General features: G+C 42.0%; 1 protein-coding gene and 2 pseudogenes across 1 annotated transcript; 1 reads left to right on the top strand and 2 right to left on the bottom strand.

The window, feature by feature from the left end:
- sh2d3cb (SH2 domain containing 3Cb) lies at positions 1-27,405 on the top strand. The gene is made up of 12 exons (XM_076078886.1): positions 1-123; positions 3,591-4,269; positions 9,671-9,710; positions 10,941-11,069; positions 12,412-12,806; positions 13,673-13,773; positions 24,222-24,670; positions 24,918-25,033; positions 25,262-25,433; positions 26,406-26,517; positions 26,596-26,802; positions 27,104-27,405. Exons 1-12 carry the CDS (start codon positions 105-107, stop codon positions 27,271-27,273), a joined length of 2,589 nt encoding a protein of 862 aa, XP_075935001.1. The 5' UTR covers positions 1-104; the 3' UTR covers positions 27,274-27,405.
- Positions 15,967-17,547, bottom strand: LOC142934339 (UDP-glucuronosyltransferase 2A2 pseudogene; annotated as a pseudogene).
- Positions 18,845-20,538, bottom strand: LOC142934340 (UDP-glucuronosyltransferase 2B31 pseudogene; annotated as a pseudogene).
- Positions 27,406-27,747: the final 342 nt, after the last annotated feature.

Genomic DNA, 27,747 nt, shown 5'->3' with positions numbered 1-27,747 from the left:
GCGTTCGGTTTGACAGGAAGTGACAGGAAGTTGCGAGCTCGCGGCTCGTTATCACACAAACAGTTTCATATGAGCGAACATATCAGGAAGTCCACGTCTGAACCATGAACAGACGCAAACTGAGTAAGTTTTACTTCACTTTATGATTTATTTTACTAAATAATCTTTAGAGAAAGTCTTATGAATACATGTAGTCCCCATAGTACACAAGGAAACTACTATATTATACACACTTATGTTTAATAGAAGGTCAAATAAGTTTGACAAAACAAAAGATGGTGGATTTTCATCACAGACGCAGTATTAATATTTATTTATTTGTATTCTTTACTAAAGTAAAAGTACTGAAATGTAAAAAACAAGTTCCTTCATTTAAAAGTAAAAGTAGCAGCGAGATGTACTCCAAGTATCAAGAGTTAGAGTACTCGTTCTGACTGAAATATTAGAGTATTTATACTGTTAAAGCTGATGCTCCAGGTGGAAGTACTTTAAACTACTTTCATCAGATAGTTTAGTTCAGTACTTTACTTGAGTATTTCCATTTGATGCTGCTTTATACTTCTTCAAATATTGCACGTTTACTTGACAGCTGTAGTCAGTTACACAGAACACAAATCAGTTTTGGTTTGTGACCTCCTACAAAAGATGTTGTTTTAGTTCCTCATCTTATTTCAGATTTCTTGTGTGTTCAGCTCCTAGAAGTACTTTGCAGCTGTGGTCTCTGTGCAGGAAACACAGAAGTACTGCAGTATAAATACACAGTTACAACACAGTACTACAGTCACCACATACTCACAACGACCGCAGGCGTAGATATCACCGTGAAACTTCACCTGTTCATTACTCACATTAAGGCAATCTTTTTATGTATTGCAAGTTTTCTGAAACATTACATTTAAATATGCAAATGAGGCGTTATGTGATGGTACCTGCTGGTGAATTTAGGAGAAATCTACAGACACAAACAGACAAAGTAGTGAAATAAACACCTAAATGTGTATTTTGGATGTTTTTACTCCACTAGTGTGACAGAAGACGTGTTATAGAATAGAAATATACAAACATCTCAACATCGGTCATTCAAACATGCTTTTGCATAAAGTGCCGACTCTTAAATGCAGACTTTAAACCTAAGAACTACAGCGGTCAGATAAATTCAAAAGTACAATGATTCCCTCTGAGAAGAACTTTAAAGTAGCAGAACATGGAAATACTAAAGTACAAGTACATCTTAACTGTATTTAAATACAGTACTTGAGTAAATGTACTTAGTTACTTTCCACCGTTGGAAAATTAATTCCTAACAAAGACGGTGTTTAATGATGAGTCAGCGAAAAGAGGCTGATGCAAGTTTGTTTGTGTAATCCTATAAAAGACAGTAATCTATGGACGCTTGTTTCACTCTGAGTGTGTGTGTGTGTGTGTGCGTGCGTGCGTGCGTGCGTGCGTGCGTGTCTGTGTGTGTGTGCGTGTGTGTGTGTGTGTGTGTGTCTGTGTGTGTCTGTGCGTGTGTGTGTGTGTGTGTGTCTGTGCGTGTGTGTGTGTGTGTGTGTCTGTGTGTGTGTGTGTGTGTGTCTGTGTGTGTGTGTGTGCGTGTGTGTGTGTTGGCTCTTTGTTGCGCTCACAAACAGTTTGTTGGTTCATTGTAAAGCAGCACAGTCGTGTCTTTGTGCTCTCTGAATGGACAGCTGAGAGCAGAGCTTAAGAAAAGACAACACTGTGCTTCTCTTCTTCTGCCGTTTGACTCCATCATTGTTCACTTTTTAAAAGCTGAATTTTACCCATGATGCATCTGCAGGCCGGTCATTCAGTCCAGTCAGAAGCTTTAGTGTTCTTTGAGTTTTACAGGCTGCATCTACGATCTATCATAAAAACACCAACAGTGTCTCTGAATCATAACTGAAAAAGATAAACTTGACTCTGTTTTGTACTATTTTTTGGATACATGTTCATCTTCTCAAAGTTTCACTGTGAAGATGAACAAAAAAATCAATGAAAGCCGTCAGTAGATATATCTTCTGGCTTCAACATGAACATTTAAAAACAGCAGCTTCTTTGCATCTGCACCTCCATCATCTTCCTCCTCTCGTCCTCAAAATCATTAGTTCATGCAGTGTTTTCGGGGTCTAATTGGTCCCCGGGGCAGAAACATAACCAAACAGTGCTGAGAGCTCGAGGGGCTGCAGCTTAGAATAGAAACGATGAGAGTTTCAGCAACATGAGGGTACAACAACATTCCTCAGATGACTCCAAGGCAAAGAAAACATTTCTTTTTGTTGTGTTTCACAGGACAAAGTGAAAATGAAATACAGCTGCTGGTCCCACTGGAGACTCAAAGATCTCAACGTTGTTCTTTAACATGGACGACTACATCTCACAAAGAGAATAATGGAGCTGGATGTAATAAAGCTTACCATCTCAGATTCTACTCTAAATAGCCCGATAATCACAGTGTTAGGTTGTATTTATCTGTGTTGCTGAAGGCAACATGTCATATTTTGAAAGAACAGTAAAGTCATTTCCTGCCTGTCATCAGTCAGCATCTCAGAGTGTCTCAACATTAAGGTCAGGACCGGATGTACGGATGCATCACAGGCATTTATAACTTGGTATTTATAAACTATTTGACCTCTCTATGCTCCTAAAACAGAATATGGAAGACAAACTCACATGGCAAGTGAGAGAATTTGGAGATCTGCAGGGTCGGAGTATAATAATAGTAAATAAATGACGTCACTTCTCCGTGACCTCGTTGTAAAACTTCAAGAGTTCAAAAAAATATGTAGAGGACAATTTATAATGACTTAGGAAAAGAGAACTGCGGTGCTCAGAGTATCCGGCTGCACTTACATTATATCACGTAACTATCAATGTTGACTTTAAGCTTGTTACGTAATGTAATGGCTTTGGCCGTTTGCTATTTATTTGCTAGCTGTTGCGTTACGTCGTTGCATTGCATCGTTGCGCTGTGTCACGCTGCGTGGCTGCACCACGTTGCTGCACCACGTTGTTACGTTGGTTTGTAGCGTTGTTACGTTGGTTTGTAGCGTTGTTACGTTGCATTGTTACGTTACGTTGGTTTGTAGCGGTGTTACGTTGCATTGTTACGTTGGTTTGTAGCGTTGTTACGTTGCATTGTTACGTTACGTTGGTTTGTAGCATTGTTACGTTGCATTGTTACGTTACGTTGGTTTGTAGCATTGTTACGTTGCATTGTTACGTTACGTTGGTTTGTAGCGTTGTTACGTTGTATTGTTACGTTACGTTGGTTTGTAGCATTGTTACGTTGCATTGTTACATTGTATTGTTACGTTGGTTTGTAGCGTTGTTACGTTGCATTGTTACGTTGCATTGTTACGTTACGTTGGTTTGTAGCGTTCAACAGCTATTGAAGTTGGGAGTGAAACTTCTCCACAGCTGAGTCACTGACAGAAATCATATCTTCTGTCTGTAAAAAGTAACAGATTGGTTTGGTTTGATTTGTATTTTGCATTTGTGTAAAATCTTTCATCGTGTCTTTAAGGTCCCTGTAATGATGTTGATAAAGAAATGTTTCTGTCGACCCCAATTAACGTCCTTCTACTCTCCAGCTTTCAAATGGTTCGGGAGCCTCACCAATCTGTCCACGCGCCGCACATCAGAGAAGACCAATATCAAGGCAGCCCCAAAGCATGATGGGAGCCTTGGCGGTGCCAAATCTCCAGCCCGGGAACAATCGGTGGATGACCTGGATGCCTGCCTCCGCAGCCCCGGCTACGCCTGCTCCAGCCAGATGTACACACATGTGGGCACTGTGCCACGCAGCCTGTCGCAGAAGAAGAGCTGCAGGGGGCTGAAGGAGAAGAAGAAGAAGAAAGAGGAGGAGGAGGAGCAGAGCCAGTGGAAGGAGGGGGAGCATGTCCGAGACTCCCCTCTGCTCAGTGTCCTGTCCAGCCTCAGTGTGACCAGTCTGGACCGGACTCTGCTTGGTCCTGCAACGGCCCGGCCGCTGCCCACCACCCCGACACCCAGCCGGGCTTCACCTTTGACCTCGGCACATGAAAGCCACTTCAATGATCCTTCAGCGGACCCCTTTAAGAGCCAGTCAGTGTCAAGGAGCAGGGATGCTTTAGAGAGGGAGCCTTCAGACATGGCAACTAACGGCCCCAAAGGGGCTTCTTCGCAGGACGTTTACGTGCCGATGGACCCGATAGCCGAAGCAGCTCGCAGCCAAACACAGAAAACCACGAAGACTGTGAGCGGCTCGCAGGAAGTGGAGCGTGTCGACAGGTGAGGAAGTAGATTTAGTTATTATTACACTTTCAGATGATGATGGTCTCAAAAAAGATTTTTTTTTACCTGCCCAATAAACTTCAGTTCACTGCAGTGAGATTGTTGCTGGAAGAACGTCAGTATCCTGATACTAGTCAGAATAAGGGAGATTGCAGTACTTGGATAAAGAAAAGAAAACGGATTTAGATTTCAGAAAATCTTTATAACTTCTTTAATTTGTATTGGGACAATGGTAAATTGTGTTTTATTGCAGTAGAAGATATATTTTCTAAAATACAGAGACAAAAATACCTAAAACTAATTAAATTAAACTAAATAATACATATTATTAATTCAAAAATATAGAAGAACATTTCAAAAACTTTAAACTTAATAATATAACCTAGACTATTTTAATAGTCATAGATTTGATTAAACAATATGATTAACAATTTTACTTCGCGAAAAAAATATAAAAATTACAGTTTATAATCATGATATTTACAAGAAAAAGGTCGTAATATTATTAGAATAAAGTCGTGTAATTTTTACCTAAAACATCATAATATTAAAAGAGGAAATGTAATATTTCTACAGTAAAGAAAAAGTCTTTGTGAAGAATGTCCTAGGTAATGCCTAATACTACTACTAATAAACTAATAATAACAATAATGCACCATGACAGTAAAAGAGTGGTTGTATCAGCGGACATGCGCAGTGGCTCGCTGCCTGCCCGCTGTGGTTCCGTCGGGCAGCTGGTTCTCACTCAGCGGCAGTGCGCGTCTGACGTTGCGGGAGAAAGATGTGCGAACTCGGGGCCGTTGACTGTCGGACAGTCCGCTGCGGGGAGCGACAGAGGAGGTGAGACAACGAACACGAAGAAGTTAAAAACCTGTGAACACGAAGTCAGTAAAGAGTCACTGTCAGAGGAAGAATGCGCGGAATGTGTGAGAGCTGCTCCGGGAGTCATTAACGCTGCTTTAACGGCTTCCATCAGTCGGCTCCTGATCGTGTTTTAATGCTTTTAGAGCAGAAACACGCGTGTCTTCGGTTAGTTTGATGCCATAAAAGATGAAGAGCTCCTGACTAGTAAAACATTTACTACACGCTGAAGCCAGCGGGTTACCGGCTGGTCTACGGTCTGTGTGTGTTATCTGGAGGCTGTTCAGGCTGAAACTGGACCGGACTGTGTGTTACATCAGAGGGGAGTTTGACCCTCTGCTCTTACTCAGTAACAGTGATGATGAGGCTTTCTTTGGCAGAGATGCTGCAGCCTGTTTCATTTTATTATGTCTGTCTGACCTGATTAACTCTGATCTTTAGAAGCGGTTTGATACGTGACACCAGATATGATCTAATATTATATTGCAGATTAAAAGTCTTCTTCTTCTTCAGGCTGTAACATAAGACCGTTCTCTGACCTCACTGTATCAGACTGTTGCTCCTGCTTGTTCATCATGTCTGGAGAGTGTTATGTGGAGGCACATCCTCTCACCTGAAGTAAAGAGCCTCTGATAATATCAGAACAATTATGAGCAGAACTAAAACAATAACACAATGTTAAGGTAACGTCACAACATAACGTAACTTATCTCTTGATGTAACAACATAACAACGTCACGTATTAACATAACGTCTCAACGGCATAAAACAAGTTAACATAACGACACAACAGGTGATCGTATCCATGTAACATAACAACCTGATGTTATTTGTTAATAAAGCAACAGAACGTAACGTAACAAGGTAACGTAACAAGGTAACGTAACAAGGTAACGTAACAAGGTAACGTAACAAGGTAACGTAACAAGGTAACGTAACATATTAACTGATCTTTCTGCTGTCGGCGTTTCCCGGATTTAAAGTTCTATTGTCTTCCGTCTCCAGACAACATGAAACAATACCAGCTGACATTAAAGAACAATTTAAACAAACTCCTGAACCCTCTCTCTCTGTAATACCTCCTGGATGGTGAGGTGGCCAACATGAATTCTGTTGTTTCTGGATCTCTACCTCTACTTCTTCTTCTACTCTTTGTGCTGGAGAAATACAGCCATGCAGAAACATTGCCTGTTACGCCAACTTGTGACAAAACTACGCACCCGACTTCACTCTCTCAAACCAGTGAATGGAAACATGACGACAGTCTTTCCTTCACCTTCATCAGGCAGCTTCAGAACCAAACCTCCACCAGTGAGGCGGCAGGTCAGCATTCACTACTTCACACTTTGATGGTCGCTGACCAGAAGCTCAACTGGTTTCCGGACCTACTTAATGCTGCGATCACTTCTGTTCTGTTTTCCACTTAACGGATCAGTCGGAGCAGAAGTGGTTGTTGAGGTTAACCTTGACCTTCGTTTCATCCGCTGTGTGTTTGTGTCTCTGGTGAACTTCAACAGACTCGTCTCCGGGTGGACGCATGAAGGCGTCACAGTTGTTTTTGGTTATCATGGGAGCTCTTTGAACCACAGCTAGTGTGTGTGTGTGTGTGTGTGTGTGTGTGTGTGTGTGTGTGTCTCATGCAGTGAAGGAGCAGGAAGTGCTGTAAAAATGTAATGCTGGTTTGGGGGAGCGTGGCCCCCAGGCGGAGGGTGTTCCCCCCCCCCCCCCCCCTCGCTGGGAACAGTTTAGTGTAGACCAGGACAACGTTTCAGAAACACACGTTAAATTAAACAGAAGAAGAATAAATCTCTCTAAGAGCTTCTTAACTGAACAAGTTGTCTGTTGAACCAGGACGATTGAATGAATCACTGTCTTGTTGCCTCTTAGAGACAGTTGTTGTTGTTGATCAGCTAACCGCTAACACACTAGCAAGCCAGGAACTTGGTCGCTAACGGGACAACAAGTTCACACAGTTTACTCAAAAGATGTATTTGTACCTTTGACTTGTGCTTAATAACTATCTGCCTCTCTTGTGGGGCACTTTATCCTTCCTATACGTTTCCTCCAGTTAGGTCTCCTTGGCTCTACTTTCCCTCAAAGGTCAGACTGCTTTCTATCAGTCAGTGGCACGAATGTATGTGTCAAAGTTCACCAAAGTCTTAAATCGACCCCGAAAATGAATTGAACCAAATTAATTTTAAATGCTCATGTGAAAAATGCATTTAGACATTAATGGTTAAAAGAAATAACATTTTGTTTCCACTTTCACGACACACGTTTCAGCCATGTGAACGAGTCATGTGGCCTCACGAGGTTGCACTTTTAAAGCTGCTCCACCTCCACACAGGTGTGTTCACTAATGTCTGATTAGAGCTCAAGAACTCAGCTTGATAGACAGGCTCCTCCTCCTCCTCCTGTTGCACCTGTTAAAGACAGACGACCTTCATCGCCCTTATTGATACGTTGAGTTTTTTAAATCGTTAAAATGCTGAGCAGCTTTTTGTCCATTCATTCTGATTAAAGCAGGTATTCGTAAAGATCAGGCGACACTAATATTACAATAATAGTATTTGTATACTATTTGCAGAGTTAGATTAAAGTTGTGGCTGCTTATAGGATTGTTTCACTCTATTTCTCAGACTGTACTCGCAATAACTCCAGAGCGTTGTTTAGTCCAATACGCAACATTTACTGAAAGATTCCCAACATGTTTTTCTCTAATGAAATATTCAGCTTCAATGTGTTTGTTTGCGTTTAGCCTTTTAAAAACATACTTTTAGACCAGAGCTTTACTTGTAATGAGGGCCAGATGAGGACATGCTGAAAGACATTTTCTCATGGTCACGAAGAAGATAGTTCATGATCTCAATAAATCAAACTTGTTTTATTTGTTCTGATAAAATCATTATTTTGTAATCGGGGGAAACAAAATGTGTGAGAAAAAAGGTTCTCCCTAAAAATGAAATCATTCAACAAACAGCTCACATGATATCACCTGATGAGCTCCATACGAGCAGCAATAATAACATGCATGAGCTTTGTGAACGTAGTCTTTTGACTGGCAGGGAGTTTCTCATGCATCATGTTGTACTTGTGTGTTCACATCTGTGTGTGTGTGTGTGTGTGTGTGTGCGTGTGTGTGTGTGTGTGTGTGTGTGTGTGTGTGTGTGTGTGTGTGTGTGTGTGTGTTTGTTCTCGGAGTTTGTGTTTGGGAACAAAAGGTCGCCTCCCTTGACATTACTCATGGAAATATGCAGCATGTTGAGGAAGAGCAGAGTCACCCAAAAAGAGTTGCACATTGCCAACGTGCAGTTTCACGAACTGCTGTCAGAGAGAAACAACGCAACTGCACTTTGTGTTTTTCCTTCCCTTTCTTTTAACGTCGGTTTTAAAGTGTTCAGAGTTCTGAGACTCCCAGATCCTTCAGACCTGGTGAGAAGCTAGCTGGTGTCATCACTGGAGGGACATCGGGGGGGGGGTTCCTTTGCGTCATTGTTGAAAAACAGATATGAGAGTTTTTTCACACAGCAGCAGAAATATTCCCCGTCATCCTCTGAGAAGTTTGTTGTGTGGAAAGCTGTTGCTGGGTGGTGTCACATTAACACACTGCTGCTGTCAGAGGGTTGAGCAACAGGACGGACCGACAGACTTCACTGTAGTACTAATACTATTGCTACTGCTAGTAGTACTGCTGTTACAGTACTACTTAGGGCTGTTTGCTGAACCTCAATACTTCTTTGTTGGCAACTAAAATGTGTCTGTTGTGCCAAGAAACAAAAACTGTCAAGTACTGAAAGTTTACGAGAAATATCTGCTCAGATTTGTAATTTAGTTTACTTAAATACTGATCAGATCATATGTCTAGATTACATTAGTTTGAGTGTTGGTGGAGCAGCTATAATGTTAGCATAGCGTAGCCCCGATCGATCCATTCAGAAAACAAGCATTTTAAAAGTTATTAACTTGTCGTCTTGTGGACAGACCTGACAAAGCATGAATTCAGACTTTTTACAACTCTGCATTATGATGTAGTTATTTTGGCATCCTTTTAGATCCAATCAGATCACAGCTAAATCTGTTTATTTTGCGTTCATACCGCTGCAGTATACTAGCCATCTTGGGGCCCGCTGTATACGCCAGATACAGCTCGGCAAAATACCTCCAGGTGATGTTATGAGCCCAGACAGGACAGCGTTTGGTTTTTACGATGTAACTGGGACTTCTACAACACGTACAAAGCAGCAACAGCTGTTTTTTTTGCCTCCCATGGTTGATGAAACGTTGTCGCTGGCGTCATGGAGCCGTGATGCTTCTAGCGCGAGTAACTCGGATAAACTCAAATGATCCCATTGTCAAACTTGCGAGGCTAAAGTTTGCTTTGTGTTTGGTGTGAACACAGCATTACAGCTCTATGATATACAATATTTAAATATATAGGAACTGAGAAGATGCATGCATGTACAGTTAATCTTTACAGTTTTACAGTAGAAGGTTACAGTTACTAATAATGAATGAATGTGTTTTGTTTGTTTTTCAGTCAGCAGGACTTGACAGACAGCACTGGAGAATATGTGAAGGTAAACTTCCTCTTTACTAGACTTCAAATCTATTTTCATGCAACACTCTTTAATGTGCAGCTTCCCTTTGCCGTGACGCTGCTGCTGCTCTCTCTTCCTTCTCGTCAGAAGAAATAAGGACGCTTTCAGTTCCCAGAGCTGGCAGCGTGTCCAGCGAAGGTTAAATGAAAACTCCGCTGCTGTGATCCTCTAAACTCGACACTCAGGCTCTAATTCAATCAGGACGGGTGACAGAAAGGACTCGGGAGGGCGGGGGGGGGGGGGGAGATATGCGGTGAAATACTTTGAAGCCGCGGTTCTGCCTCGGAGAGCGAGAGAATTTCCAGTTCATTGACTCATAATTGGATACTTGACAAACACACTTGTCTGAAAGGGACAAGCTGGCAATGAATGATAATGCTAATGAAATGAAAGCTATTCATTAGGGGCTTCCAGGTCCCCCCCCCCTTCAAAACACACACACACACTCACTCCTATGTTGTTTTGAAGTGGTCCTGGCCCGGTGCCCAACCCTTGATTCACAGTTCAGTGGGACAAACCCTTCTGTCACGAATTGAGGGGTGGGAGGTGTCACCTATAAAACAGCGTAGTAACAGTAACTAGTGTGTTTGTGTTTGTGTGTGTGTGTGTGTGTGTGTGTGTGTGTGTGTGTGTGTGTGTGTGTGTGTCCCAAAGACAAAAGCATTCCCGGCCCGTCGTCGGTGTAAACTCTTGATATACAGTATCTTCGCTTGTGTTTGTATAAAGACGCGTCGGACAAAAGCGCCACTGAGTGATGACCCCCGTCCGCACAATGACGTTGCCACGGTGACAAGGCCAAGACTCCACGCCAGAGGGTCTGGCGGTTCTCGGGGGCCCCTGGTGTCGCCAGTGTGGGTGCCAGTGTGGGAATGCCCGAGCTGTCCGTCCTTATCCTGACCCCCCCCCCCCCCCACCTCTGTCCTCTAGTTAGCGCACACATTCACACAAAAACACAGCTGAAAAAGGCTGCAGGTTTACCCACAATGCTCGTTCTCTCCGAGGACGAACATTTCAAGACATTTCTTTTTAAGAAAGCAAGAGGAGTCTGGTTTGCTTTGGAAAGAAGCAGCAGAAATGTGTCGGACAGAAGACGTCTCTGTCTTGGATTTGAACCCAAAGCCAGAAGATGCTACATGAATGGTCTAAAGTGATGTTTTTCTTTTATTGTTGTTTTTTGTGTCTGATTGTGCGTCTGTGATGCCCTTTAAGTTCTCCAAAGAAAAGTTCTGGTTGGAGCCGCCGTCGGACAAACTGAGGAAGCAGCTGGAGGAGGAGCTGAAGCTGAGCGGCACCAACCTGAAGAGCCACGCCTGGCACCACGGACGGGTCCCCTGGGAGGTCGGCCTCACACACACACACACACACACACACACACACACACACACACACACACACACATTGCATTAGCTGGAGGCTTACTTTCACCTAGCCACTACATGCCTTACCCTTAACCAGAACATAAATGTGAACTTTGGATAAAGCCAAGTTCAAAATTTGTGTTTCATGTTATTGACAAAGGTTTTTACAGAGGGAATTTATCATATATCTTTGTATCACTCCGTGAATCAGAAAATACTGTCAACAGCCACAAAGAAATCAATTTTCTCTATGTTTCTAATACAAACATGTTGTATAAATCAGGCTATGAATGATGTGTGAACAAACCCCTCTGTGTTAACCTTCAGAATCTAGAGAGGAATGAAAGTGTGAAGTTTGGTGAATGTAAGAGCTGCTGAAGTGGAGATTTATCATCAGAGTCTGAGAACAAACTCATTTAGAGGAAACGTCCTTTAAAGAGACGTTTAGTTACATTACAGACATTTAGAGACTCTACAGGTGAACACATGAACTCATAGGTATCACCATGAAACTTCACCACTTCATCACTCACATTAAGAGGAGTATTTATTGTATTACAAGTTTTCTGAAATTTTATGTTTAAATTTGCAAAAAAGGCGTTATCTAATGCTAACTTTTGGTGAATTTTGGAGAAATCTACAGACGTAAACAGACAAAGTAGGAAAATAAATGTTTTCTTCCCACTAGTTTAAAAGATGGGATGTTATGGAAAACAATACTCTCTGATTGACCAGTGCTTGTGAGTTAGGAAAATGTACAAAGTCAGCATCTTTCACGGGATTTTCAAGTTTTTATAGTTACATAACTGGCATTTAGGTAATTTACTACCTGCATGATTTGTACAATGATTTTTGCTAAAAAACAACAACAAAAAAAACAAAGTCCAATGAAAACAGTTATTTTTTCAACAGGATCTAAAATAAAACTGGCTGTTGGGACTTCACCTTCACAAAAATAACACATTTTAAAGTGAATTTTCCCTTTAAATTCTCAGGAATCATGCAGTGGTTCAACCACAAGAGGGAGCTCTGTTCAAACACCAGCTGATCTGATTCTTAGTTTAAAGGCAACATCTTGTTCAGCACATCTAGATTCATAAAATGTGTTTAATACAACACAACAAAAAGGACAGATCCCTATAAGCAGCATTGTTTATACAGTGAACAGTCATTATTTAGACGTATAGAGGAATAATTGGATATATACAAAATGATTCTACGAGAGCTGATTGAAAGATTCTGTTGAGAGGCTCAGATATCAGGAGGGTGGACTGGATATTAGAACACAACAGCGTGAAGATAATAATTAAATGTCCCTTAAGGTGTCCGAGAGTCTGGTGGTGAACCACGGCGACTTCCTCATCAGAGACTCTCAGTCCAGTCAGGGCGACTTCGTCCTCACGGTCCGCTGGGAGCAGAAGACGCTTCACTTCGTCATCAGGAGGTCGGTGGTTCAGTCCTCGGAGACGTACCCTCGGGTCCAGTACAGCCTGGAGGGCGAGGCCTTCGACTCTCTTCCGGCCCTCGTTCACTTCTACGTGGGGAGCAGGGCGGCTCTGACCCGGTGGAGCGGAGCTCAGATTCACCGGCCCGTGAACAGGACGCTGCCTCTCAGCTACCTGGAGACGGCGTTCTGCACCGCCGTCAGCCCGCCGTCCTGCCACAGAGGGCTGAAGAACGGGAGCGTGGGCGGCCAGGAGAAGGTCTGCCCGAGGAGGTGAGGTGTCACTTAGAATACTTACGGAACAGTTTGTTTTGTTTTATTCAGAGGAGCACAAACTATGAGGGTTCCTCAGTAATGCAGCATTTTTGATGACTGATGTTGATATTTTACTTTTTGAAAATTATACATTTTGCTTTTATGAGAAAGTTCAATGTAGAGAATAACAGGAAATGTAGACGGGAAACAAATATTGTCCGACAGACTAATTTGCGGTTATGTGATATCTGTTGTCTGTCTTAGAGAGTTCGGTTGGCTCCTTTATTGCATGTCATACCTCTCTGTCTTCTAGTTTCCAAAAACAAAGATGTGCTCACACCACACACACTACTTCATCAAGTATTTCATATAGTTGATAGTAGTTTATCATAGTTATTTTGCTGCTTTTTTATGAATTAAAAAAGCAGATAGACTGATGTTTGAGGCGCACATCCCATAACCGCAAAGTACAAAAAGAAAAACTTAAAGGGAAAATATCATAGCATATTATATCTCAACACAATAACATTTCAAAAGCTGTAGAAATGTTAGTGAATGTGGTGCTATCTGATTATAATAACCCAAAACTGATTCAGCAAGTTAGTAGTGTAATAATATACCAATAAGCTTCGAGGCTTTGGTAGTTTAAAAGTTGTATTTGTTGTATTTTCAAGTGCAACTCTTCTGTGACAAAACTCATTCAGCAGCACCATTATACACCGAACACACAACTCCCTCTTTATATCGTTTTATTAGCCCGAGACAGTGAACAATTCAAAATGAGATGCTGTTTCCTGTTTGGTAAAAACCATCCGTCTCCGTCTCTCTCTCTCTCTCTCTCTCTCTCTCTCTCTCTCTCTCTCTCTCTCTGTGTCTCCATGCAGTCCTTCCTCTCTCCACCACAGGGAGGTAGCTGTAAACAGAGAGCAGGACAACCGGCCTCCGCTGACCGCTGGAGAATCCTCTCTCTCTACTCTGTACAACAGTGAGTTTAATACCAAACTAAAGTCGTTCTCCTCTTTGTTCTGATGCCCTATACGTGAAGTCATGAAATAGTTTCATCATCAAGGAATATCACTGTTAAATTATTCCAGGACACAGGAGGAGCCAACTTTAATTCTAAACGTGCCCTTTGTTCCCATTCAGTTCACGAGGCAGTGTTTTGTTTGTTTTACTTTGTTGACCAAGTTGGTGCACAGGTGATGTGGGTTATAGAGACAGAATGCTAAAAGTTATCATAAAAACAACAACTAAATGGGATAATATCACAGCATATTATATCTCAAGACAATAACATGTTAAAAGCTGTAGAACAGTAAGTGAATGTGATGCTATCTGATTACAAAGACCAGTGTAAGAAGATACCGATACGTTTCTAGGCTTTGGTAGTCAAGGATAACACCTGCTTCAAGGAATAGAAGAGTCATTTAATGTCACCATTCATTTGAGTTGTTCTTTATTTAACAGAGACAATACCCATTAATAATCGTTCATTTATACAAAATGTTCGAGTCATTGTTACTTCCAGTAACAAATTCCACATAATTGTGCAACGATGACATGCCAACGTTATATCATCACTAAAAATCATGAACAATATTGAATCATCACCCAGCCCTAGTGATAGACAATCACTAGATACATGTGCACGTTTTTTAGATAAATAATAAGATTAATTATATTTTATTTCAAGAAAATTATCAAAAAAGCAAGAAATCCTTTTAAACATTTCTAGATATGGACTAAAAACTGATAACGTGACTAAAGGTCTAACTTTTAATCTTTTTTAAATTATTTACAGATAAAAACATATCGTTCATAATAAAGATGTGCTCACACCACACACACTGCTTCATCAAGTATTTCATATAGTTGATGGTAGTTTGTCATAGTTATTTTGCTGCTTTTTTATCAATTAAAAAAGCGGATAGATTAATGTTTGAGGCGCATATCACATAACCGCAATGTACAGAGTTCGGCTGGGGAGCTTAGTTGCATGTCAATATTTATTTTAGTTATCCTTAATTCAACAGAGACAATACCCATTATCGATCATTAAAGCTCGAGTCCTTTCATGATCCAGTCATCACAGTTGTATGTTTACTTTTTAAATCAGACAATCCAACATTCAGAGTGAAAATTGGAACAAATGATATAATGTTTTAAACATAACTGCACACTACGCAATCTAAGAATAAATATTTGTTTCAGTAACCTCTCAAAAATTAAAAACAAGACAAATTCTAATTACAAACTAAAAAGCTTTAAGAGCATTCCTGGATGTGGACTAAAACTTAACAAATTGACTTTCCACAAAACTGCATTGTTAGTTATTTGCAGATTTTTTTAAATGATCGTTCTCACAAACAGTCAAACGAACGAACAGAACAGAAACATGACCTCTTTACCAACAACTTCACCAGTGTAAGGGGCTGTTCATGTGTCACGTTTTTTGCGCCCCGGAAATCCATTGTTGTCAATGCAGACAGTATGGCGCCCTCCAAAGCGAGAGTGACGGCATTGCAATGCGCAAGCGTTCCCAAGCGCATATTTTTCAGAGCGTGACAGATGCACCCTGAAATAAAAATAGTGAAACTTTTGAAACACGCACCACATGTCACGTGATGAGGAACCACCAATTACAGGTGCCAGATATATTCTCTTTCTTCCGTAAATATCAGTCTACGGTAAATATATGGAGAAGTTATACATTTTAGTGCAGGTACATTCTGTCCCATTGACAATTTTACTTGCCTCACCCTTTCCGTCTAATGACGTCCCAACAACCGGTTGAAATTAAGCAAAGCTTACACAGACAAATCAAGTAGTAAAGGGACTGTGAGGGATTTACGGTGCTGGAAATCAGTTTCTTTGTTTTGACTTTGTTTATTTTAGTCAGTGAAGCTTACTGCTAAATAACAAAAACTTTATCATTATCTTTATTGCAGTGTGCAGATTTTGATTTCTAAGTAACAGCGTGCATGACAGTACCGCAACACCCCCCCCCAGAACCTCCAGAACCAGAAGTTTTTTGGACGCAACATGTGAACATCCCGTAACACTGTTTGTATCCTGCTCAGGACTCTAAATACAAAACAGAACAATACAAATGCTTTTGTTTTCTTTCCCAGAGACCCAAATCAAGAAAAAGTGAAACAACTACATTGCAGCACGTTCTTCATTCCTTTTTGACTTTGCTTCTAGAAAACACTCTTCGCCACAAAATCGTAACTGCAGAAACAAAAACAGTAAATACTAGTAAAATAACTGCCAGCAGAAATGCCACCACATCAATCGAGTGGTACTGGATCATTGACATCTTGTAGGACTCCGTCCTTAGATGTGCTGCTCCTTTGTGCCTCATGACGAACTCGATCCAGAACATAGCCCGGTCCATTGGTTTCATGGGCTGGTCTCTATGCAGGCTGGACAGCACCTTCATCTTCTCCATGTAGGTTGGATTGTAGAGTACCTCCTTCAGAGCCTCCAGGAAGTTGTCTTTGTTCACAGTTGCAATGTCCAGGACTTTAGCCACACCTCTTGCTTTCATCCTGAAGAAGTTGTCAGGCTGGTCGAACAAGAGGGGCAGGCCGACCAGGGGGACACCGTGGTAGATGGCCTCCTGGATTCCGTTGGTACCTCCGTGGGCCACAAACACTCTGGTCTTTGGGTGACCCAGGAGGTCGTTTTGAGGCAGCCAGTCCAAGAGTAAGGTGTTGTTGCCGAGGGTGGATGGTCTTTTGCCTTTGTGCTTCCAGATCACCTTCTGAGGAAGTTGGGCGAAAGCAGCAGCAATGTCCTCAGTGATGTCCTCAGGAAGTTTTGCCACCAGGGATCCCAATGTCATAACGATGACGCCATGTTCACCAGAGCTCTGGACAAAGTCCTCTAGTTCTTTAGACAGGGGCTGGGAGGGTTTGCACTGAAATCCTGACATGTAGACGACGTTTGGCATTGTGGGTCGTGGGAACTCAAAGGTGAAATCGTTCCTCATCAGCCAGATGTCTGCTGCCTGAAACAGCTCCATGTAATGTACGTCATTTCCAAAGTAACGATGGACGAACGGTTTGTAGTTTCGTTCTGCGACATACCAACATTGAAAACAGGTGAAGAAATAGTAAAGTAAGTTATTGACCCGCTCCGGAAACGTCATCTTGTCAGTCAGCTCTGCCCCTGGTATTGGGACATATGACAATGGAGAAGGTGCGATTGCAAGATGCCCCTCACCCTGAACAGTCCACCTCACATTAAAGACAAGTGGAAGACCCAACCGGTGACCCAGAAGCACCCCTGCACCAGTTGCAGGGTCTGTCAGGAACACATCATATTTGGCATCTTGGAGGCTTTGCATCAGTTTGGTATTCTCAAACATCTCCCCCACCATCTGAATTGGAACCTTGTGCATCTCATAGAACTGTTCCATAAGTTCAAAATGTAGAGACATACGAGCCCAAAGCGAAGCACCTTTCCGCCGCATGTTAATCATTGTGTCTACAAATAACCCAAAGCGTTCTTTATCAAAACCAATAGAGGAATTTACTGTGATGGACTTGTAGTGGGGGGACTCTGGTTTAATGTACATGGTCTCTGTTGGTATTATCATTGTGATTTCGTGGCCTCTGGCGTGAAGCTCCTCAACGAGGACTTTCATGTTGATCCAGTGGCTTCCATCCACAGGCAACACCAAGACTTTCCCTCCGTTAACCGAGAGTGAAGAGCAGAGCAGCACCGCAAGTGCCGCCAAAGCCGGTCGGTACATCTCTGAAAGAGATTCTGACAAGAGATGTAAGAATGTTAGATCTGTCCTGATCATTAAGGCTTCACAGTTCTCCAGTTCAAGAGCATGCATCAATTTAACAAATAATCTGAACATAAAGAACAAAAAAATAAAGAATAGCGTCTTATAATTTTAGCTACTTCATAGTTTTAAAAATGTTTGTGCTGACTATTAGCGTTTCTACATTATGTACATTCGTATTGTCCATTGTTTTAATTCATAAGGAAGAAAATACAACTTTGAGAGTAAAAAGTCTCCAACATTATAATATGATTGATACACAACTGGAAAAAGATGACAACATAAATTGCTGGCTCATTAAACTATGCATAGAATGCATTGATTTAATGAAATATTTGTTTCAATTACCTCTCGAAAATAAGGAAAAACAGGAAGAAAAATTCTAATAACAAACTAATAGCTGTTCTGTATTTTATAACCTGCATCTGAATTCATGTCTACATAAAAGACAAGCATGATAGATAAGGTTGGACCATAGAGTTTAAAACATTATGATATTAATAAGGATATTTTCTAATGATTTTTAAACTTCATTGTATACCATATACGTATGTTAATACCTAAAGCGTAAGTCATTATATTCATATACTGTATGTATATATATATGGTCCAGTGTGTATTGACCAGGAAGCAGCTAGGATGCAAGTTTTTCATACTATATCTGCAGACTGGTGGCACATGATAATACATACATTTAATCCTTGAATGTATGCAAAAGTACATACAAAATAACCAATGTTTTGTGAAGCAATCAATCAATCAATCAATCAATCATTTTGGTACTTTTTATTCACAGCTTGAAATAATTATTTTGAAAATAGTGAATTTGTAGAATGATTTATATGACAACATCCTATCATCACTAAAAATAATGGACAATATTGAATCATAGTCCAGCCATAGGGATAGACAATCACAAGATACATGTGCAACTTTTTAAAATGAAATTCATCTCATTTTATTTAAATAAGTGCAGTAGTTCATAAGAATTATTATTTATTTTTTCAAAAAGCATGCAAGAAATCTTTCAAAAAAAAAATCCTGGATATTGAGTGAAAACTGATCTCTGACTTCTAACCTAACACCAAATTATATTGTAAATTATTTATAGATTTTTGAGGTATTCTGCTTCCCGAGGAACACACAAACAAACGAAAAGAACATAAACATGAACTCTGGTGAAATTCATCAGATAATACGAGGTTTTTGAGTAAATTCAGCAACGTACTGAGGCATGATAGGTTATCAATGTAAGACGGTTTGTATCCTCTTCAGCAGAATAGAACAGTTCATTAATGTTTTTTTGTTTTGTCCTTTTGAATCTTTTCAACAAGAAATCAGGATCTAGTTAACTACATAGCAGCACGTTCTTCATTCCTTTTTGACTTTGCTTCTAGAAAACACTCTTCTCCACAAAAACGTAACTGCAGAAACAAAAACAGTAAATATTAGTAAAATAACTGCCAGCAGAAATGCCACCACATCAATCGAGTGGTACTGGATCATTGACATCTTGTAGGACTCCGTCCTTAGATGTGCTGCTCCTTTGTGCCTCATGACGAACTCGATCCAGAACATAGCCCGGTCCATTGGTTTCATGGGCTGGTCTCTATGCAGGCTGGACAGCACCTTCATCTTCTCCATGTAGGTTGGATTGTAGAGTACCTCCTTCAGAGCCTCCAGGAAGTTGTCTTTGTTCACAGTTGCAATGTCCAGGACTTTAGCCACACCTCTTGCTTTCATCCTGAAGAAGTTGTCAGGCTGGTCGAACATGAGGGGCAGTCCGACCAGGGGGACACCGTGGTAGATGGCCTCCTGGATTCCGTTGGTACCTCCGTGGGCCACAAACACTCTGGTCTTTGGGTGACCCAGGAGGTCTTTTTGAGGCAGCCAGTCCAAGAGTAAGGTGTTGTTGCCGAGGGTGGATGGTCTTTTGCCTTTGTGCTTCCAGATCACCTTCTGAGGAAGTTGGGCGAAAGCAGCAGCAATGTCCTCAGTGATGTCCTCAGGAAGTTTTGCCACCAGGGATCCCAATGTCATAACGATGACGCCATGTTCACCAGAGCTCTGGACAAAGTCCTCTAGTTCTTTAGACAGGGGCTGGGAGGGTTTGCACTGAAATCCTGACATGTAGACGACGTTTGGCATTGTGGGTCGTGGGAACTCAAAGGTGAAATCGTTCCTCATCAGCCAGATGTCTGCTGCCTGAAACAGCTCCATGTAATGTACGTCATTTCCAAAGTAACGATGGATGAACGGTTTGTAGTTTCGTTCTGTGACATACCAAATTTGAAAACAGGTGAAGAAATAGTAAAGTAAGTTCTTCACTCGTTCGGGAAACGTCATCTTGTCAGTCAGCTCTGCCCCTGATATTGGGACATATGAAAATGGGGAAGGTGCAATCGCCTGATGCCCCTCACCCTGAATAGTCCACCTCACATTAAAGACAAGTGGAAGACCCAACCGGTGACCCAGAAGCACCCCTGCACCAATCGCAGGGTCTGTCAGGAACACATCATATTTGGCATCTTGGAGGCTTTGCATCAGTTTGGTGTTCTCAAACATCTCCCCCACCATCTCAATCACTTGCTTATTCATCTGATAGAACTGTTCCCCCAGTTCAAACTCCAGAGATATACGAGCCCAAAGTGAAGCACCTTTCCGCCGCATGTTAATCATTGTGTCTACAAATATCCCAAAGCCTTCCTCATCAAAACCAGCAGAGGAATTTACTGTGATGGACTTGTAGTGGGGGGACTCTGGCTTGATGTACCAGCTGTCTGATGACCTCATCACTGTGATTTCGTGGCCTCTGGCATGAAGCTCCTCAACGAGGACTTTCATGTTGATCCAGTGACTTCCATCCAAAGGGAACACCAAGACTTTCCCTCCATTTACCGAGAGTGAAGAGCAGAGCAGCACCGCAAGTGCCACCAAAGCTGGTCGGTACATCGCTGAAAGATATTCTGATAAGAGATGTAAGAATGTTAGAGCTGTCCTGATCATTAAGGCTTCACAGTTCTTTAGTTCAAGAGTATGGATCAACATCTGGAAGCTGGACTCATTTGCTAATTATGGTTAGTAGTGTATTAAATGATGTAACTGTTGCAGATGACCTGAACCTTAAGAAGAAATACCATTTTTGATTAGATTACCTAATATAAAATATAATTGGATTAGAAGCAACATGCAGTTGCAGAACCATGTTTCATCCTAAATCTACAGTACCTTTAATTCTACATCCTTTCATTTTAGTCTGGAAAGCATCGCCTGGCTTTTGGAAGTTGGGAATTTGCTAAGTTAAATAACTTCCAATGTTGAGGATCTTAGAGAGATAACAATCTGTGTTGTCTGCAAAAACGCTACCTAGAGTTCATGAGTTGTCCAGCTTCCAGATGACCGACTCCCAACATAAAATTTAGTTTTTTGCAGGTATACCTTCACATCCAAGAGGACTGTTCATAATACAAACAATCTTAAAAATAACTGAACATGTACTGATAGTATTACCAATCTAAAATAATGTTTTTGTCACCCCAGATTCTAATTTTGGTGAACTGTTTAGGAGAAGTTTGATGCAGGAGAAATCTTAGTTTCCAAAATGAGACACCTTCAAAAATCAAAAGCAAGATGATGTTTGTCAAAGGACGGAGGAACTTGTCGAATCAAGTGTATTGGGCTGGTTCTGTTTATACTGCATTGGATACGTGGACGTCCTCACATGCACAAATGGCGTGTACGGAACTTATTTTGGCCAATACGTCCAAACTGAGACCTCTGCAGAAATGGTTAGAGATTTACGTCATGTAGATACTGGCGGCTATGCCAATAACGAACATATTTAAGCGCTTATTTGAAGCATAGTTTCTATTTGCGCCCAGATAAGAATAGTCACATGGCAGCTATGAAGCAATTTACACCCAGCCAGGATGGATATGCCACTTTATTTAGCACCAGTTAGCTAGCCGAAAGGCTTTTATTTAGTAGTAACAGTAGAAGTATAAAGAGCAACAGAGTGTGTGTAAGGAGAAGGTTGTGGTGGATGAATGTGTCCAATTTAGGACTTTCATCCAGGAGACCAGGAGTAGAGTCCTGTGTTACACATAGTATTTGACTTATTATTTTCCGTGCTTTTTATCATTATTATTATTATTATTATTATCAGCTTAGTTTAGTTAGATTTAGGCAATATAACTTGTACTACATAGCCTACATATACACTTAGAGTATCTAATACATATTATTGTTGGCTTCAGGCACCTGGGGGCTAATATCATCTGCCTTTCCGAAATTACTATTCATCTATCATCATCTTCCTGCAATCCAATAAGATATATGCCAAATGCTTCTGAGTCTCTCCAGTTGACTTTGGGAGTAAGACTGCCAAGTGCCAGACAATGCAAAATAGCACCAGTCCACATGGTTAATGACTATGGGTCGCTGTCATGAACAAATATCACCCTATTCACAGTTGATAGCACAGACTGTCTGTTTCAGTAGTGCAGCCAAAACGATGCAGATGCACATCACTACAAGACTTTCCACAAAGCCGCTTATTCCCAGGAGGTTTTACAAAAGCGGTTTTGGATTTGGCCGATGTTCCCTCTCTTTGTTTCACAGCTTTGTGTTCATGTACATGCTCCGCTCAGTAATGATAGGTGTCGAACGATAAAAGGGATTAAATAGCAGCTGCCTCTTGTTTGTACGAGGACAAAGGTCAAACAAGCTTTCACATATTGTGCTAACAAGAACCACAACTGTTAGTAAAATGTTCAGCTTTAGCTTCACAGTGTTTCAAACATGATAAATAGTTTTGTGTCAGCAAAAGTCATTTTGACTCAGGTTCACTAAAGATCATACGTATGTACTACTTCCACTACTACTACTTGTATTATAAATAATTACGCTACTATAAAGATAATAATACACCTGGGTAAAGGTTTATAACACTACAGTACCTGGAGATCATGGACTTGGATTGATTTAGGCTCCTCTCTCAGATACAATTAAAACCATTAGATGTAAAGAACATTTTGAAACGATGCAATAAACGCAATAAAAGCCAAGACTACATGTAATAAATGTACATGTTCTCTTTATAAATGAGAGAAAACCTCGCCCCTCTCATTCTGCAAACAGGAAACATGAGCTGATACGCATCTGTTCCCAACAATAACTCAATGCTCTTGCTTTAATTACCATTATTGTTTATTTTTCCTGTTGCCGTGAGTCTGCTCATCCAAACCTCCAAACTGTGATGGTCTTCTCATAGTTAAATAGCTGAAGGGATGCCATAGTAGCGAATGAGCAACATGAACCCAATAACAACAGCACGGAAACAGTAAAACGTTTTTGTTTTAGCTTTATATTAACGTACCATACTTTAGCCCGTAAAGCGTCTACTCTTTGACTTAAACACTTACCGATAGCGTCCCCAGTCAACAGATTTCACGTGTCAACGCGAGCTCGTTGTTTGTGCGTCCAGCCTCCCTCGCTGCAGCCGGCTAACTGAACCCCACCGACTCCCAGCTCTGAAGGTTAGAGCAGCTCTCGGAGGGTGCTGACGCTGAACAGGACTAAAGTCCAGAGTGGGTGTGTGTGTGTGTGTGTGCTGTGCAGGTTGGTTACATAAAGGGGAGCTGAATCTAAACAGCCTCACATGGCAAACTTGAACCTTGATAAGACCACAAGATGTAGTACTGAGATAAGAGTGACCTGTGGTAGCAGCTTGATATGGGACAAAGGCAAATGAACTCCATACTTTTTGTCCTTTTTGAGACACTTTGTTTTCTTTAAAACACAAAGGCAGCGATAATAACCATTGAATTTTAGCAGGTACAATACAACAAAAGGTAAAAGGTGTGATAAAAACTACCAGAGGAAACATTGATTTGATTACAATTATATGACATTGCACCTACATACAGAAGAGAGAGTCTTCTGAGTCATTAGGTTGTTGAGTCAGTGTGATTTAAAGGTCATGGCAGCAAGTAACCCAACAGCTGCCCTTACCTGAACTACATAACCTCGTTATCTGACTGTAGAACAGTCGAGAGGATCTTTCCCGAGACAAATGTATCACACATTAAAACAAATGTTTCACTCAGATAGGATGTCGTGAGGGGAAAAACAAGGAAACTTTACCCGAGAACTAAATGTGATTTTTACATCAACCTCATTTAAAGGATGCGGCACTTTATTTGTCTTTTGGGATTTCTTAAAATATGTTTTAGCAGACGAGACTGAGGAACTGCTTTTTTTCTGTTTTGTTGTCTGATGATGTCATCGATGTTATTAATAAACTTCCTATCCTCAGATGAGTCTGACAAATAGTATTCTTTTTTTTTCTTGAAAATATGTGACATGGAGTTATTTGTTACTTTTGGATATTGTATTTGTACCTACAGCTCCAATAATGAAAATACTTTTATTTATTTATAATGTGGATTAAACCGCCACTGAAAATAGTCCCAACACAAAAGCACCATTTCCCCCTGCTTGTTTTAAGAGACTTTAAAAAAAAGGAAACTATAATTTTAAGAAGAAGTAAGAACCTTTTTCTTATCTGCCTTCTTGAACGCTGACTAACACCTTCATCATTTGATGGTTCGACTGAAACATGCTGTTGTTTCCAGCCTCAGAGTCCAGGAGCCCCGGCAGCAGCCGAGCAGCCAGCGTGGCTCCATCCCCGTCCCTCTCCAGGCGCTTGTATCCCGCCTCTCCAAACGGCACCCTCCGCCAACGGTGTACCGAGGGACCCCGACCTCATCGGAACCGGGACTCGCCGTCCTCTGATGATCTTGGAAGCTGCTACACGGAGCTGTACCCCCAGAGCTACGTGGAGAGGCTGCGGGTGGAGGACGGGTCGGCGGGCATCGATCCGCTGAGGGTGGAGGACGGGAACGTGTACCTGTCGCCGGTGGTGGAGACGGTCTCTTTTTTCAAACCGAGCGGGTACCAGTCGGCGCTGATGCTCACGGAGAACAAACCTTTGGAGGTGGGCGTCCTGCGGCGCGTGAAGGAGCTGCTGGCCGAGGTCGACCCCAGGACGGCAGCCAAACATATCACCAAGGCCGACTGCATGGTACTGTCTGAAGCTGCTTATGATTGCTATAGTGGATAAAATGACTATTTATCATGGGAAAGAGTAGCTCGTTGTGTTCTTACACCTAACTCTTTAGCCTCTTTAGCCTCTTTAGCCTCACTTTATAGCCCAAAACACAACTGCTTTCATTCAGTCTCACCGCTTTCATCATTTCCAGGTGCAACCCACCAAATATAAAGCGACCTATTCAGGAGTAGACCAGTAAACACGTGTCTGTGTCTCCCAGGTGGCCAGAATTGTGGAGGTAACTCCGGAGGCGCAAAGGATGATGGGAGTCAGTTCTGGGATGGAGCTGCTCACGTTGCCACATGGCCAACAGCTGAGACTGGACCTGCTGGAGAGGTGAGTAAGGATTCAGAAATCCCGGACACTAAACCCCCCCCTCCTCCGATCCAAGATGGAAAACTGTATTACTCCTTTTTAACCTTGACAAAGGCAGCGCAGGCCAGTTTTGTGACTTTTTCTGAGAAGAGATCATAATTTACCTCCTAAAGTAATACAGGACGTTAGTGTCACTCTCCTCACTTTTCACATGAGCTCAACTTTTAAAGCGTCTCCATCGTCCTGCAGGTTCCAAACCATGGCGACCATGTTGGCTGTGGATGTGTTGGGCTGCACGGGGACGACGGAGGAGAGGGCCGGCCTGCTGCACAAGATCATCCAAATCGCAGCGGAGCTCAAGGGCACCACGGGCGACATGTTCGGCTTCGCCGCCGTCATGAGAGCGTTAGAGCTGCCGCAGGTGAGCATGCAGCGCACACACTGGAGTTTATTGATAGAGACAGACAGGAAACATCGGGGGGGGGGGGGAGAGAGATAGAATAGAAAGAGAGAGAGGTATATATCACACATGGCTTACCTTTATAACAGTAGAGGAAGAAACTCCTAACCCTTTTTTTTCAAGTTCGTCCTCTCTTATAAAATCACATCAATGCATCCCCTGTGACTGGACTGACCTATAATATATGTCAGCATTTATTCTGCTTCCTCAGCCCTCTCTGCCCCGTTACATTTCATGTAATTATATTACTTTGTTTTGTTTATTCCATGTCTGAATAAACACCTTATTTTAGGGGTGAAACTACAGGCGAAAAATATTATTTTATGCACTGATCATTTATGATGTTTTGGTCTATTTTTCTTCCATAACACGTGTTCTGTCAGACGAGTGGACATAATAATGTTCTCTAAATGAGTTTGTTCTCAGACTCTGATGATGAATCTCCACTTCAGCAGCTCTTACATTCACCAAACTTTACACTTTCATTGCTCTCTATGTTCTGAAGGTTCACACAGAGGGGTTTATTCATCATTCAGAGACTCATTTATACATTGTATTACTAAAAACATGGAGAGATTTTATGTCTGTTGACAGTATTTTCTGATTTATGAAATGACACAAACCTTTGACTCTAGTATGTCAACAACATGAAACAAGAATTTAGAACCTGGCTTTATCCAATGTTCAGATTTATGTTCTGCAAACGTATGAAAATTAGCAGATATTCGATTAGATAATGCCTCATTTGCATATTAAACTCACAATTTCAGAAAACTTGTAATACAAAAAAGTGGAGGTAGTGTAAGTAATCAAATATCATATATTAGTATTTTTTACTCATTCACCTGTAATGTCACAAACATAAACAAATCACTGGTTCCATGTGGAAGAGTTACTGCCAGGGTTTAATGCTGATGTCTTTCTGTCTCTCAGGTGTCCCGTCTGGAGCACACCTGGATGGCGTTACGGCAGCGGCACACAGAGGGCGCCATTCTCTACGAGAAAACCCTGAGGCCGTTTATGAAGAGCCTGAACGACGGCAGAGGTACGTGTCCGATTTACAGACCAACAAACCTCCGTTTAAACTGAAGACGCTGACCGTCTCTGCGTGTCCGTCCTCCAGAGAGCTGTCCGCTGTCCAACACCACCTTCCCCCACGTCCTGCCCCTCCTGTCCCTGCTGGAGAAGAGCATGGCGGTGGGCGAGGGGGCGGAGCCGTGGGAGACGGCAGAGGTCGGGGTGGACGTGGTCATGTTCCACCTGGGGGCGGCGAGGACCATCGCTCAGCTGGGGGGCATCTACCGCTCCAACGCAGAGAGCAAACTACAAGGTAAAGGAGACTGTGTGGTGTTGATGAGGGACATTGTACCTGCATTAAATACATACTTCTAGGTTTTAAACGTTCAGACGTTGGTGCCCCCCAGTGGTGGGAGAGACACCTGAATAAACTTAGAGAATATCCCAGTTTTTACCTCTGGTTGTATAGAAGTCTATGAGAAAATGACTCTACTTCTCTCTTGATGTATTACCTCAGTAAACATTGTAAACATGAGTTCATGGTCTCAATCTCTAAACTATTATAAGCCCGTTCTGCTGCTGATCCAGTGGTGTTGTTGACGTTGATGCTTCAGGTTTCCAGGAGCAGCCGGAGGTCCTGGAGCTCTTCCTCACCGACTTCCAGATGAGGCTGCTGTGGGGGAGCAGGGGAGCCGAGGAGAGCCAGGCTCTGCGATACGCCAAGTTCGACCAGGTTCTGACCGCCTTGTCCAACAGGCTGGAGCCGCCCGTCAGACGGCGCTGACCCCAGAGAGAAACCACTCGATGGACAAACGATGCAAACCGAGAAGCTGCAGAATTCACAGTCTTTTCACATCTGATTTGTTTTCTCACAAACTCCTTGTGTTCTCATTTGCCGTCCTCTTCCAGTATCTATATTCTTAACCGAGGACTTTAACGTGTCAGAAATAAACTTTATCCTGTCGTTATGAACCAAAATTGCGAATGGAAGATGTCCGTGTAAATATGCAGCGCTGTGCCAGAATCTTGTTGCTTTTGTTCTGTGGAAACAAAACAGGAAGTAGTTTTCTGTTTTGGTGAAGACGAGGCTGAGCCTCAGTGCGTGAGACACGTGTTCACGTCTCAGTGCGTTAGACACGTGTTCACGTCTCAGTGCGTTAGACACGTGTTCACGTCTCAGTGCGTGAGACACGTGCTCATGTCTGGAGCCTGAAGGCTGGACCTTCCCTAAATCTAAACGCATGTCATATTGTACAAC

Source organism: Anarhichas minor, unplaced genomic scaffold, assembly GCF_050575085.1.
Source record: "Anarhichas minor isolate MPS153535 unplaced genomic scaffold, ASM5057508v1 ptg000068l, whole genome shotgun sequence".
NCBI classification, from domain to species: domain Eukaryota; kingdom Metazoa; phylum Chordata; class Actinopteri; order Perciformes; family Anarhichadidae; genus Anarhichas; species Anarhichas minor.
Note: the sequence above shows the minus strand (reverse complement) of the source record. Positions and strands in the feature narration are given on the sequence as shown.

Bases quoted from the DNA above. Each gene is read 5' to 3' on its own strand.
- sh2d3cb (XM_076078886.1), top strand. The intron at 11,070-12,411 runs GTCGGCCTCACA...ATGTCCCTTAAG, and splicing joins ACGGACGGGTCCCCTGGGAG to GTGTCCGAGAGTCTGGTGGT. The intron at 24,671-24,917 runs GTACTGTCTGAA...TGTGTCTCCCAG, and splicing joins TCACCAAGGCCGACTGCATG to GTGGCCAGAATTGTGGAGGT.